Source organism: Drosophila sulfurigaster, chromosome 2R (assembly GCF_023558435.1).
Source record: "Drosophila sulfurigaster albostrigata strain 15112-1811.04 chromosome 2R, ASM2355843v2, whole genome shotgun sequence".
NCBI lineage: Eukaryota > Metazoa > Arthropoda > Insecta > Diptera > Drosophilidae > Drosophila > Drosophila sulfurigaster.
The window spans coordinates 3063539-3078830 of record NC_084882.1 but is presented as its reverse complement, the minus strand read 5'-3'; the positions used below and the strand labels follow the sequence as shown (position 1 = coordinate 3078830).

The following is a 15292-nucleotide window of genomic DNA, read 5'->3' as shown; positions in this document are numbered from 1 at the left end:
AAGATCCCAAGTTGTCCGAAAGATTCATCTATCATCATATGAAGAAAGTATACTAATACCTATTCAGGAAATTCAACATGGCATTTATGTTGCAACCAAAAATGCATTTGTCCGATTACTGAATACAACCAGTAATGATCAAATAGTAAATCTTCACAGTTTTTTTCTTTCTAACTATGTCATAGTTCACGAAAATCCAGAAAATAGAGAAAAAACTGTCTTATCTCAATTAGCTAAAAATTTCCCACCACAATTCAAAAACGAATTGACTAATTTATGCACCCAGTTTAGTGACGTATTCGGACTCGAAACCAAATCAATCACTACCAATAATGTCGACAAGCAAAAGTTAAGATTGATGGATGATGAACCAATTTGCATAAAGAATTATAGAAGTCCACATAGTCAGAAAGACGAAATTAATATTCAGGTACAAAAATTAGACAATAAAATAGTAGAACCGTCTGTATCAGCCTATAACAGCCCACTGTTATTAGTTCCGAAGAAATCACTTCCCTGATCTGATAAGAAGAAATGGCGATTAGTAATTGACTATCGTCAGATTAATAAAAAACTGTTGTTGGATAAATTCCCGCTACCTAGAATTGATGATATTTTGGATCAACTAGGAAGAGTGAAATATTTCTCATGTCTGGACTTAATGTCTGGCTTTCATCAAATTGAACTTGAAAAAGGTTCAAGAGATATAACGTCATTTTCAACGAGCAACGGTTCGTATCGTTTTACACGATTACCTTTCGGTTTAAAAATAGCGCCTAATTCATTTCAGAGGATGATGACTATTGCATTCTCTGGATTAGAACCTTCACAAGCATTCCTTTATATGGATGACTTAATAGTTATAGGTTGTTCCGAAAAACATATGCTTAAAAACTTAACTGATGTTTTTGAGAAATGTAGGGAATACAATCTTAAGTTACATCCTGAAAAATGCTCATTTTTCATGCATGAAGTCACCTTTTTGGGACATAAATGCACTGATAAAGGAATCTTGGCAGACGACAAAAAATACGACGTCATTAAGAATTACCCAGTCCCTCATGATGCGGACAGCGCTAGAAGATTTTTTGCATTTTGCAATTACTATAGACGTTCCATCAAAAATTTTGCCGACTATGCTCGTCACATAACAAAATTATGTAAAAAAGATGTTAAATTCGAATGGACAACTGATTGCCAGAATGTCACTAGTAAATCTGAATTTATTACAATACCCAGATTTCAGCAAAGAATTTTGCATAATAACGGATGCAAGTAAGCAAGCGTGTGGAGCAGTTTTAACTCAAAAAAAAAATGGACTCCAGCTTCCAGTTGCTTATGCATCAAGATCGTTTACTAATGGTGAAAGTAATATAAGTACAACAGAACAAGAATTGACAGCAATTCATTGGGCAATAACTTATTTCAGACCATATGTTTATGGTAGACACTTCAATGTCAAGACTGATCATAGACGTTTAACTTACCTGTTTTCAATGATTACTCCAAGCTCCAAGCTAACGCGCATGCGATTTGAGCTGGAAGAATATAATTTCACTGTGGAATATCTGAAGGGAAAGACAACTATGTAGCTGATGCGTTATCAAGAATAACCATCAAGCCCCTACAGAATATAACTAGCAATATCAATAAAGTCACTACACAATGTCAGAATAGACAGAAAATCCGCGCGGAAAATAAAGAAAATAATTGTCTACGTAATCTTTAGATTCAGCTTCTAGACCCAACGTATATGAAGTCATAAACAATGACGAAGTACGTAAAGTAGTGACATTGCATGTAAAAGATATGTTATATTTATTTAAACATGGCAGAAAAATTACTGCAAGATTTGATGTTAGCGATTTATATGCCAATGGAATTCTAGACTTAGGTCAATTTTTCCAAAGGCTTGAACTGCAAGCCGGTATAAATAAAATCAGCCAACTCAAAGTGGCAGCGTGGGAAAATATCTTTGAATATACTTTAATAGATAATTTCAAATTAATGGGCAATAAAATATTGAAAACATTAAGAGTAGCGCTACTCAGCCCGGTGACCATAATAAATAAACAAAAAGGTAAAGAAGCTATTCTGTCTAATTTCCACGACGATCCCACACAAGGAGTTCATACTGGCATTAAAAAAAACCTTAGCAAAAATTAAAAGACAGTATTTTTGGAAAAATATGACTCGTGATATCACAGAGTACATACAAAAATATCAGAAATGTCAGAAAGCTAAAGTAACTAAACATAACAAGACCCCCATTAACAATAACAGACACACCTATAAATGTTTTCGACAGAGTGATAGTGGACACTATTGGTCCGCTACCAAAATCAGAAAATGGTAACGAGTATGCAGTCACTTTAATTTGTGACCTAACTAAGTATTTAGTTGCCATACCTGTACCAAACAAGAACGCTAATACTGTTGCTAAAGCAATAATTTAATCTTTTATTCTGAAGTACGGTCCAATGAAGACGTTCATTACGGTCATGGGAACAGACTACAAGAATTCAATTATAGACAATTTGTGCAAGTACTTAAATATTAAAAATATTACGTCTACAGCACACCACCACCAGACAGTTAGAACAATAGAGAGAAGTCATAGAACTTTAAATGAATACATGCGATTTTATATATCGGTTGATAAAACTGATTGGGACGTATGGATTCAATACTTTGTCTTTTGTTTCAACACGACCCCCTCTATGGCACATAATTGTTGTCCATATGAGCTAGTATTTGGTAAACCAAGTAATTTACCAAGACAATAGCATAGATAGCATAGAAACAATATATAATATAGATGATTATGCTAAGGAGAGTAAATACAGATTAGAAGTATCATATAAAAGAGCTAGGATAATGATAGAAGAGCACAAGAATAAAAATAATGTACTATATGATCAGAAGGATATAGATATATCAGTAGGAGATAAAGTTTTATTAAGAAATGAAACAGGTCATAAGTTAAATTACAAGTATACCGGTCCGTATAAAGTAACGGAAATAGGAGATAGAGATAATATTACAATAGTTACAGAAAAAACAAAAAAACAGATAGTTCATAAGGGTAGTGTCGGGAGCAGCATACAGCGCATGTTAATGCAATGCTATAACAGCGTCTGTCAGCAGCGCTGCACCTGCCGGCAGCGCTGCATGCTCTCTGTTAGCGATCGCTTGCAGTTCGATCGGCTAATTGTTTTTACTCTTGAATTGTAATTGCTTGTAATCGTGTCTAAGGTGGTTACATATACATACGTACATACATACGCACCATCTCAATAAACAATTGAATTCGAAATTTGGGCGTCTTATTTAAAACAATATTGGTACAAAAGAAAATTTACTAAAAAAGCTTAGTGGCTCAACAGGTAGACTAAAACATTTTATTTCATAACCACATTTAGTATGGCCATACATAGATAATAACATATATAAATATATATATATATATATATATATATATATATATATATATATATATATATATATATATATATATATATATATATATATATATATCTTTAATATATAAATATTTTTAATCAATTTCATTTTCATTGTTATTATGTACAATCTCATACAAAAAAAACTCACACAAAAAATAATATCTTTTTAAAATTTACATATAATAAGAATTAAAATAACTCCATGAAATTGCGTTATTTTTCAAAAGGAGGGAGATGTAGAGTATGCACATATGACTTCTTATTACACAACATAAATATTGAGCGGCAACACTTTGTTAGCCGAAGTCACAAAACTTTGTTGTTATAACAATAATATACACATGGCATTGCCTTTGTCACTCAGCGACAGCATGCCAGTTGGAGTCTGGAGAGGCATCCACGGAGCAGCATTTTCTTGCACTCCTCCCCTACAGACGCAGTATCCCAACGCACAGCCCACAGCCCACACAGCTCCTCTTCCACGAAGACACCGAGCAACTGCGTACCAAAAGGCGCCTTAGTAGAGTTTGGCAGTTCAGCCGCAATCCCCGGGACAAAGCAGCCTTAAACCGTACTTGCAAGGACCTTAAGGCTCTTCTACACAATTTACGCAACGAGCCGGTTGCCGACTACCTGCGAAATGCTGAACCGAATGGGATTGAGCATAATCTCTGGAATTACACTAAATACCTGAAAAGGCCGACTAAAAGGATTCCATCTATCCTAAGCGCTAACGGTTCTTGGTGCCGATCTAATGAGGAGAAAGGCCAAACCTTTGCGGCTCATCTGTAAAGAACGTTTGCTCCTTTTAATACTTGCTCAGCCGCAGATGAGAACGATACACGCAACTTTCTTGATTCGCCCTGCCAATTGGACATGACCATACGCCCTGTACTGGTTACAGAAGTGGAAGTCATGTTGTCCTCTCTAAAGATCTCCAAAAGCCCTGTTTACGATGGCATCAACGCAGCAACATTGAAGTTCCTCCCACCACGCGCACTTGCATACCTCACGGGCATCTACAACGGTATCATTACACTTCACCACTTCCCATCTCAGTGGAAGTGTGCGGAAATCATAATGATATCCAAGGCCGGAAGGCCTGAACAGGATCCCGCCTCCTACCGTCCCATCAGCTTGCAGGCAATCCTGTCTAAAATATTCGAGAGAATACTTTTAGCCAGACTCTTGCCAGTGCACTATGGGCCGGAAGCCCAAATTTGCGGCATAAACTCTAAAAATGGACCTAAGATTCTGAAAATTTGCACAAATATCTGGGAGAGAAAGATAGAATTTCGGAAAAAATTTTGTGTCAATTTGACCACGCCGTCCCCCCGCCCCCATATAACCGTCCGTATGAAACACTGGATCTCAGAGACTATAAGTTTGTTTCAAATTTTTGCCACGCCCACTTCCGCCCCGCAAATCAAAAAAATCGAACAACACGCGTAATTTTAAAGCTAGTTGCGAATTTTGGTTTGTACAATAATTACTATAGTAGTTATGATTCCTGTAAATTTGGTTGCGATCAGATAAAAATTGTCGAAGTTATTAAAGAAATACTTTGAGCAGCGCTGCATGAGAGAACTCATAAACACCTGCAACATGTATTGTTATTTCAAAAACGGGCAAAAACCATTACTAAAAATGGATTCTATAGAGATTTGTTAAAAATATTACATTTTTACCTTTAAGGCACTTGGAGGCACTTAAAAGAAAAGCTTCACAGAACACATGTACTTTTGTTAGAATAAGCTAGAACAACACATTTGCAACACATTAGTCAAAACAACACAAACATTTAGAAATATAGAAAAACGTTTAGTAACTATTAATTTACATACCTTGATCTTTATTTTCCATTTACACACTTTTAACTTTTAATGTTTGGTTCAATTGATTTACGAGCTGCAAGTCGTCAAAATTTTCGCGGGTTTTTTGTCTAAAACAAAATAACACTGAACAGCTGACTTTAAAAGCGCGCAAAAAATTAGGGGTATTCTCAAAAAATTTTATCAAAATTTTTTTATATCATATAAGTATTCAAGATACCAAAAAAATAATTAAACAACACTATTTCAAAAAAAAAAGTCATTTATGCCACAAATTTGGGCTTTCGGACCATAGTGCAGTGCTTGAGGAATGAAAAATTGTACCAATTTGGATTTAGAACCGAGCATGGAACGCCTGAGCAGTGCCACAGAGTAGTTCAGTCCATACTCACAACTATGGAGTCAAGAAAATACTGTTCGGCAGCTTTCTTGGACGTCAAACAAGCTTTTGATAGAGTATGGCACCTAGGACTCCTGCATAAACTCAAACTACTGTTCCCTTCTCCGTACTACCTGACATTAAAGTTCTACCTACTCATAAGGTTATTCTACGTAAGAGCGACTGGGCCATGTCGGATATTCACCAAATTAATGCCGGAGTACCTCAGGGTAGCGTGCTGGGGCCAGTCCTCTACACGCTCTTCACAACTGACCTCCCGACTATGCAGAGAGACGACTTCACTATTGCCACCTACGGTGATGACAAATGAGATGGCTGCTTGGATACAAATCTCAACTGAGCCTTGAAAACAAAGTTCTTTTGTACAAGGCCATACTCATACCTGTCTGGACCTACGGGATCCAACTTTGGGGAACAGCATCGAACTCCATCATAGAAATTCTACAAAGGTTCCACAACAAAACCTTGCGTCTGATCACCAATGCATTGCAATGCCCCATTCTGCGTCAGGAATCACACACTTCACAATGACTTACGAATGCCAATATCTGTAGAGATTGTCAAATTCAGCTCCAAATACGTGCAAAGACTTGATACCCACTGTAACCAGCTCGCAATTAACCTGCTGGACAACAGTCTCCACGTCAGACGCCTAAAAAGACACCACCCTCTTGACCTGCCCTTTAGGCCATCCAGCGAGTGCTGACCCTTACTTCTACATTTCTGTCGCATAATGCAGTTTTTTTTTTTTTGCACCTGCAATAAATCCGATGTTTCGCAGCGCTTTTCTAGCAGTCCATTCGCTAACATTCTTGTTAATAGCCAAATCACCCGTTGGTGTTCCTTCTCATCTAAGATATCATTAGTCGAGCATCTGACTGCATAAATTATTTTTTAGCGACTGCGACTCTTTTCATACTATTTATGTATGAATGTGTGTTACCAGTCAGGACAGAGAATTGTATATATGTTACAGTACAAAGAAAAAAGATTTTTATTAATAACTAGTATCTCAACTTAAAAAATTGTCTTTTATTTCAGGTTACATTATCCATTTCAATTCTTATTAGTCTTCACGTTTTTTTTCTGTTAGTCGTCGAAATTATTCCACCAACATCATTAGTTGTACCCTTGTTGGGAAAATATCTAATATTTGCTATGATATTAGTTTCCATAAGGTAAGATATAAGATTAAAAATACGTTATACATTTAAATGGATGCTTAAAGTGTCATTTCATTAGCATTTGCGTTACAGTTGTGGTACTCAACGTTCATTTCCGTTCTCCTCAAACACATCGTATGGCACCATGGGTTAAACGAGTTTTCATAAACTTCTTGCCCAAATTTCTATTTATTAAGAGACCAACATATAACTTCGAAACAAGGTAAGTATTGCTACAGTCGTTGCATTTTATATATTCCTTGTCATAATAAAAGCCGTACTCTAAATATTCACAAACAGTGAGTTGGTAGAAAATTCGATATTCAAGTTATGGCCGACTCGTCTAATTCCTTTTTTAACTGTTTTGAGCGAGAGTGCTTATAAATTTGTATTCAAAAACTGAATTCTTTGCGCCAACAATTTAATGTCGATTGATACCTGCTACTCATACATATATAATAAAAGCAACACAATACGGTATTATTCTTAAAATTTAACTAATTTTTTATATATCTATATATTACTGCGTTCAAAATATACCACAGAGTAGAAAATAAGAATCGAAGACTCGAAGGTAGTAGCCGTTTTTTATACCCGCTACCCATAGGATAGAAGGGTATTATAATTTTGTGCCGGCAGGAAATGTATGTAACAGTTAGAAGGAGGCATCTCCGACCCTATAAAGTATATATATTCTTGATCAGCATCAACAGCCTAGACGATCTAGCCATGTCCGTGTGTCTGTCCGTCTGTTCGTATGAACACCTAGGTTTCAGAGACTATAAGAGATAGAGCTATTATTTTTTGTTGGCTGACAATTTGGTATATTGTGCCGTCTATAACAAATATACCGTTTGGCATATTTTAGTATATTTGTATTTTAATATATTTAGAAAAAATACCGCAATATTTTGCTTTTATTCAAAATGCGTAGCGGCTATCTCACAGTCGAGCACACTCGACTGCAACATTCTTACTTGTTTCCTATATACAATTATTTCTTAAATAAATTGTACAATTTTGATCCGATCGCAACCAGAGAACTGCGCACGCAACCGGTGCACCATGTATTCATGTGCTTTTTTGACACATTTGTACTCATCAGTATGGGTATCTAAAAACACATGAATTTATAAGTAAGAGTGTCAAAAAAAAGGCACGACATTTAATGTGCGTGTGCAAAAAAGCACAAGACTTTTTTGGTACCAAAAAAAGGGTAGAAAGGGACATACGGCAATTTGCGTTGTGCCTTTTTACGCACTGGGGTAGTGCCGGTACAGGTATTTATGGGTGAGTATCGGCACAGGCACTCGATGACAAATTATGAGTGGACAGCAGAGAACGGCACGGGTATACACACTCAACGGGTGCACCCGTTACTCATGTGCCTTTTCGGTAGCCCTACACTCGCGAGCCTTATACTCATGAGCAATAAGTGTATCGCGAGCCTTACACTCGCGAGTGCGAGTGCCGAGGCATACTCGCCACTCGCGAGCCTTACACTCGCCAGTGCGAGTGCCGAGGCATACTCGGCAATTTGCGATCGGTGATTCTATGCACTCGGGTAAAGCCGGTGCCGGTGGTTATGGGTAAAAAATTATGAGTGGACCGGCACGATTGTATGTATGTACATACATATGTACGTTTGTGTGTAGGTATATTGAGATGCAAGAAATGCCGTCGGCTTTTTGTATTGTTCTTGTTATTGCTGGTGCGCTGTTCTTGCACTCATTTTATTTCTTGAAAATTTAAATTCGAAAACTATTTTTGGCTTTGTGTAGTGTATTTATTTGATGTCTTATATAATAAATAAAAATTAAATTTTAATTTTAAAGAATTTTTATATATTGATAAGGAACAAAACAAGTAAAAATACAACTAATCAGTTATATTTAAATTTTACCTGTTTTATGAGTTTTTGGGTTTTTTACATTCATCAATAACCGGAAAATCAGAAATGTTATTACCTGTTTATAACACTATTGTAAATGCCTATATAATTCCAAAAGGGTATTTTGCAAATTTGTGCAATTTCCATAAATTTCAGGAAAAACCACCTGATATTTTATTTGACCATTTGTCAAAGTAAAAAAACACCCAAAAATCATTCAAAGAAGTCAAAAGTCATAAAATCTACCCGCGAGCCGCGACACACAAGCATCAATAGGGGTGGGGGAAAAACACCCGAGTATTTGCTCAGACACTCGCGAGTGTCTGATCAAACACTCGCGAGTGTCTGAGCAAAACACTCGCGAGTGTCAGAGCATTTCGTCAAGAGTGTCTAAAATGATCGGTTGCACGAAGAACAACCACCCGCGAGACACAAGTGTGTACAAGCCGAGTGCAAGAAAGGCTCGAGTATGACAATGACTCATACTCGCAGCACTCGCATGATTTTGAATAAGTGTGTATCTCTCACTCGTTTTGCGAGTGCACGAGTAGCACTCGCACTCTTAAAAGTACGGGTGTGAGTCGAGTGTCGAAATTTGCCACCCGTGACGATGTCTGGTGGACAGGCACGCACATACATATGTATGTACAATATACATATGTATATGTTTGTGTATGTAAGTTAGGAGGCAAGAAATGCCGACGTCTTTTGCTTGTGCGCTTAGGAACTGTTTATTTCTGATCATCAACCATTAACTTTTGCATTAAGCAACAAAAATCATAATGGTAAACTCAAAAGGTGGAAAAGCTACCTTGAAGAGTACAATCACGAACTCAGATACAAACCAGGAACCTCCAACGTAGTGGCAGATGCCCTATCTAGAAATCCTCCAGGTGCTCAGATAAATAGCACCACAGCTACCATTCATAGCGACGAGAGAGTTCATCGCACAATCATATACCTTGTGCAAACATTCCAATTAACGTATTTAAAAACCAATTATTATTACTAACTTCAGATAAGGAATCTTACGAATTCGAATTACCATTTCCACAGTACCATCGTCATACAATAAAGAAAAGAGAGTACTCTGAAGAAGACCTGATAAAAATCTTAAAAGAAAGGCTTGACCCAAAGATTGTAAACGGCTTGCTTACTTCTGAAAGAATAATGGGAAAAATACAAAATATTTACCCTTTCAATTTCAGTAGCTATAAAGTAAGATACACACAAACCCAAGTAGAGGATATTCCTTTAGAATCTGACCAGAATGAGATCATTGTCAAAGAGCATGTTCGAGCTCATAGAAACCCAATCGAAAACAAAATCCAAATTCTCAGCAAATTTTTTTTCCCAGGTTTAACAAAGAAAGTAATGGCTATTGCCAAGCAGTCCGAAACTTGCAAACTTTCTAAGTATGATAGGCATCCTCAACATGGGGGAAATCCAACCAACTCCAATACCTACTTACCCTGGAGAAATTATCCATATAGATCTATACATTACACAGAAAACTTTAGTACTTACTGCCATAGATAAATTTTCAAAATACGCTCAGATAAAAATAGTAAAATCAAGAGCCGAAGATCTAAAAACGCCCCTACTTGAGGTAATGATGGCATTTGGCATGCCAAAGTTAGTCGTCATGGACAACGAAAAGGCTCTAAACGCAGCGTCAATCAAGTTCTTATTAAAAGAACAACTTAAAGTAGAAGTCTTCACGACCCCACCGTATGCTTCCACAAGTAACGGTCAAATAGAGAAAATTTCATTCAACTATGACCGAAATCTTGAGGTGTCTTAAACGAGACGAGTCGACAGCCACTTTTGAGGACTTGATCTTTAAAACAGTAAAAGAATATAACCACTCAATCCACTCAACAACGAAAAAGAAACCTATAGAAATATTTTTTGGCAATCAATTTAATTCAAACCCAATAGAACTCGAACGCTTAAGAAATCAGATTAGTAATAACATCAGCAAAAAACAGGAAGAGGTTATATCTTATCACAATCAGAAACGAAACCCTATAAGAAAATATGAAAAAGGCGAAACCATTTTTATTAAAGTTGACAAAAGACTAGGGTCCAAAATAACCCCTAGATATCGAAAAGAGATCGTAGCTAAAGACAACAATACAACAGTGAAAACTCAATCAAGAACAATTGTTCATAAAAATAATATAAAAACGTAATTTTGTCCACAGGTTTTTTTTGCCATTATGCTACGGATTGGCAACCGTATTAGATTACTCACACTCACAGCTAATCCCGATAAAAACAGGAATCGCCGCAATCCAGGAGAGTACATTTAAAATAATCCATGTTTTCGACATAAAAGAATACGAAGAAATGACCTCAAAACTAGAAGAGTCATTAAAGAACGTTAGCTACTCTCATCAATTATATCCATACTTAGAATATGAAAATATAATTAAAAACGAGTTACGTAGGTTAAGACCGAACAAACGAAAAATTAGATCCATAGATGCTTTAGGAACAGCATGGAAATGGCTGGCCGGTACACCGGACAGAAGTGATCATGAAATTCTAATAGCAAAATTGAACGAACAATTGGAAAATAACAATAGACAGGTAATAATCAATAAAAAATTAACTGCAGGAATAAATGAAATGAGTCGCGTAACAAACGCAATATTAAAACACACTATAGACACTAATGATATTAAAAGAAAATTTTGTATCAATTTTAAAATACAAACTTCAACTTCTAAAAAATGACTTAAACAATCTAGTAAATGCAATAAGCTGGGCTAAAACCAACACTGTAAACTCAATTATATTATCAGAAATCGAAGTAAATAAAATAGAAGAAATATTAAGTAATGAAGAAGGTATGTTTATCAATATAGAAGAATTACTCGAATTTGCTAAAATAAAGATAACAACAAACGGCAATAGTATGCTCTATATGGTAAACATACCCCTAGTAGGAACACAACCATGTAACTCTATGATAATTAAAGCAGTTAAGCAAGACAATGTAATAAATGACATAAAATATGAAAACATAATAATTTGTAACAAAACTATTTACGCTATAATACAAGAATGTGAAACATTTAGTGATAAGACAATTTGTAATAAAAATAATGTTATTAATCTTAGTAACGACTCCTGCATAGCACCGCTACTTCAAAATAGAAAACCACACTGCAAAGCCATCAACAATCAACACATCCCAAATCATCAGGAGATAGTGACCGGCACCATCCTTCTCAACAGCTTCAAAGGCAACATTAAAATCGACAAGGAAGAAATGGAGCTAGAAGGAACTTATCTAATACAGTTCCAAAACTCTACAGTATACATCAACGAAGACAAGTACGAGTCAATAGAAGCAAAATACGCAGAAGCAACCCCCCCACTTTTCCAATTAATGGCCGAAAAGACGTTAACAGAAGAGGTTCTTTCGCTACAAATGCTGAAAGAAATCAACATCAATAACACTCGGAAACTGGATACGCTAAGAAGTGAGAGCTTTAAGGCAAACTCTATCAGCTTCGGACTTTTTGGTATCTTAGTGATAACATTCATCATAATGGCCATATGGATATGGAAGCTGAAATCCGCTCCAGAATTACAGAAGGCCACACAAGCACAGGAAGTTGAAACTCCAAGCAATGGAACGCGAAAACGCTTCTACATTGCGTCCGAGGACGTCCGCGCTTAAAGGGGGGAGGAGTTAACAACAATGTTGACACAACAGAAGGTGGCTAAGTGCATCGACACCCGACATGCACTCAGCCAATTCTGCAAGCTCTGCAAAGTCTGCAGAACATCCGCCACATGCCCTGGGTCAGCACATCGATCGTGGGACACTTGCGCAACGCGGGATCGCAAGCAGCAGCGAGTGCCACATGCCCTGTGACAGCACAATATCCATCGTGGGACACTTGCGCAACCAGCGCCAACGCGGGATCGTCAGCAGCGACGGCAGCAGCGGTAGCGGCAGCGAGGTTTCATTATAAGAATTAGAATTGATTTAAGTTAGTTCCATTTTTGCAACACAATAAAGCAAATCGCTTTTTTTTAATAAATCAAAGTCAACGATTTGTTAATTTACATAATTAAGCTATGCGGTCAGTCTTGATCGAATAGCGGAATAAATCGGACGCTAAGCTACAATTTGTGTTGTTTTATTAACTATCACACAACCGAGTATTTGCACAGAGCCCCGAGTATTTTAGCAAACACTCGAGTGGTTTTCCCCCACCTCCTCTCTACATGCTTGTATGTATGTATGTCGCTGCGACTCACGGATAGATTTAAAGACTATGAATGATTGTTTCAAATTAATATAATACTTTGACAAATGGACAAATAAATAATAGGTGTATTTTCTTAAAATTAATTTATAAAACAGATTTTCAGATTCTTTAAAAAGTTTGATTCATGCTATTAATTATATAAAAAATTACTTTAAAATGTAAATTTTTATTAAATATATACATATATAATTACGTAAGTTATCATGCATACGCAATAACAAACCAAACAATAGTTGAATAATTTAAATTGTATCGAAATAAACAGTTCCTAAGCGCACAAGCAAAAGACGTCGGCATTTCTTGCCTCCTAACTTACATACACAAACATATACATATGTATATTGTACATACATATGTATGTGCGTGCCTATCCACCAGACATCGTCACGGGTGGCAAATTTCGACACTCGACTCACACCCGTACTTTTAAGAGTGCGAGTGCTACTCGTGCACTCATAAAACAGTGAGAGATACACACTTATTCAAAATCATGCGAGTGCTGCGAGTATGAGTCATTGTCATACTCGAGCCTTTCTTGCACTCGGCGTACACTTGTGTCTCGCGGGTGGTTGTTCTTCGTGCAACCGATCATTTTAGACACTCTTGACGAAATGCTCTGACACTCGCGAGTGTTTTGCTCGAACACTCGCGAGTGTCTGATCAAACACTCGCGAGTGTCGAGGCAAAACACTCGCGAGTGTCAGGCATTTCGTCAAGAGTGTCTAAAATGATCGGTTGCACGAAGAACAACCACCCGCGAGACACAAGTGTGTACAAGCCGAGTGCAAGAAAGGCTCGAGTATGACAATGACTCATACTCGCAGCACTCGCATGATTTTGAATAAGTGTGTATCTCTCACTCGTTTTGCGAGTGCACGAGTAGCACTCGCACTCTTAAAAGTACGGGTGTGAGTCGAGTGTCGAAATTTGCCACCCGTGACGATGTCTGGTGGACAGGCACGCACATACATATGTATGTACAATATACATATGTATATGTTTGTGTATGTAAGTTAGGAGGCAAGAAATGCCGACGTCTTTTGCTTGTGCGCTTAGGAACTGTTTATTTCGATACAATTTAAATTATTCAACTATTGTTTGGTTTGTTATTGCGTATGCATGATAACTTACGTAATTATATATGTATATATTTAATAAAAATTTACATTTTAAAGTAATTTTTATATAATTAATAGCATGAATCAAACTTTTTAAAGAATCTGAAAATCTGTTTTATAAATTAATTTTAAGAAAATACACCTATTATTTATTTGTCCATTTGTCAAAGTATTATATTAATTTGAAACAATCATTCATAGTCTTTAAATCTATCCGTGAGTCGCAGCGACATACATACATACAAGCATGTAGAGAGGAGGTGGGGGAAAACCACTCGAGTGTTTGCTAAAATACTCGGGGCTCTGTGCAAATACTCGGTTGTGTGATAGTTAATAAAACAACACAAATTGTAGCTTAGCGTCCGATTTATTCCGCTATTCGATCAAGACTGACCGCATAGCTTAATTATGTAAATTAACAAATCGTTGACTTTGATTTATTAAAAAAAAGCGATTTGCTTTATTGTGTTGCAAAAATGGAACTAACTTAAATCAATTCTAATTCTTATAATGAAACCTCGCTGCCGCTACCGCTGCTGCCGTCGCTGCTGACGATCCCGCGTTGGCGCTGGTTGCGCAAGTGTCCCACGATGGATATTGTGCTGTCACAGGGCATGTGGCACTCGCTGCTGCTTGCGATCCCGCGTTGCGCAAGTGTCCCACGATCGATGTGCTGACCCAGGGCATGTGGCGGATGTTCTGCAGACTTTGCAGAGCTTGCAGAATTGGCTGAGTGCATGTCGGGTGTCGATGCACTTAGCCACCTTCTGTTGTGTCAACATTGTTGTTAACTCCTCCCCCTTTAAGCGCGGACGTCCTCGGACGCAATGTAGAAGCGTTTTCGCGTTCCATTGCTTGGAGTTTCAACTTCCTGTGCTTGTGTGGCCTTCTGTAATTCTGGAGCGGATTTCAGCTTCCATATCCATATGGCCATTATGATGAATGTTATCACTAAGATACCAAAAAGTCCGAAGCTGATAGAGTTTGCCTTAAAGCTCTCACTCTTAGCGTATCCAGTTTCCGAGTGTTATTGATGTTGATTTCTTTCAGCATTTGTAGCGAAAGAACCTCTTCTGTTAACGTCTTTTCGGCCATTAATTGGAAAAGTGGGGGGGTTGCTTCTGCGTATTTT

At 37.1% G+C, this 15292-nt stretch overlaps 1 protein-coding gene across 12 annotated transcripts in view; it reads left to right on the top strand.

The window, feature by feature from the left end:
• LOC133839263 (acetylcholine receptor subunit alpha-like) overlaps positions 1 to 15292 on the top strand; it is a 108087-nt gene that overhangs the window by 63953 nt on the left and 28842 nt on the right. For 9 of the 12 annotated variants that reach the window (XM_062270682.1, XM_062270679.1, XM_062270681.1 and 6 more), the window contains 2 exons: positions 6738 to 6874; positions 6939 to 7082. The exons of 2 other annotated variants lie outside the window; for them this stretch is intronic. In XM_062270682.1, the coding sequence (XP_062126666.1) occupies positions 6738 to 6874; positions 6939 to 7082 (281 nt within the window). The remainder of the gene's footprint in view (positions 1 to 6737; positions 6875 to 6938; positions 7083 to 15292) is intronic. One more of the 12 variants, XR_009894084.1, reaches the window with a different exon arrangement.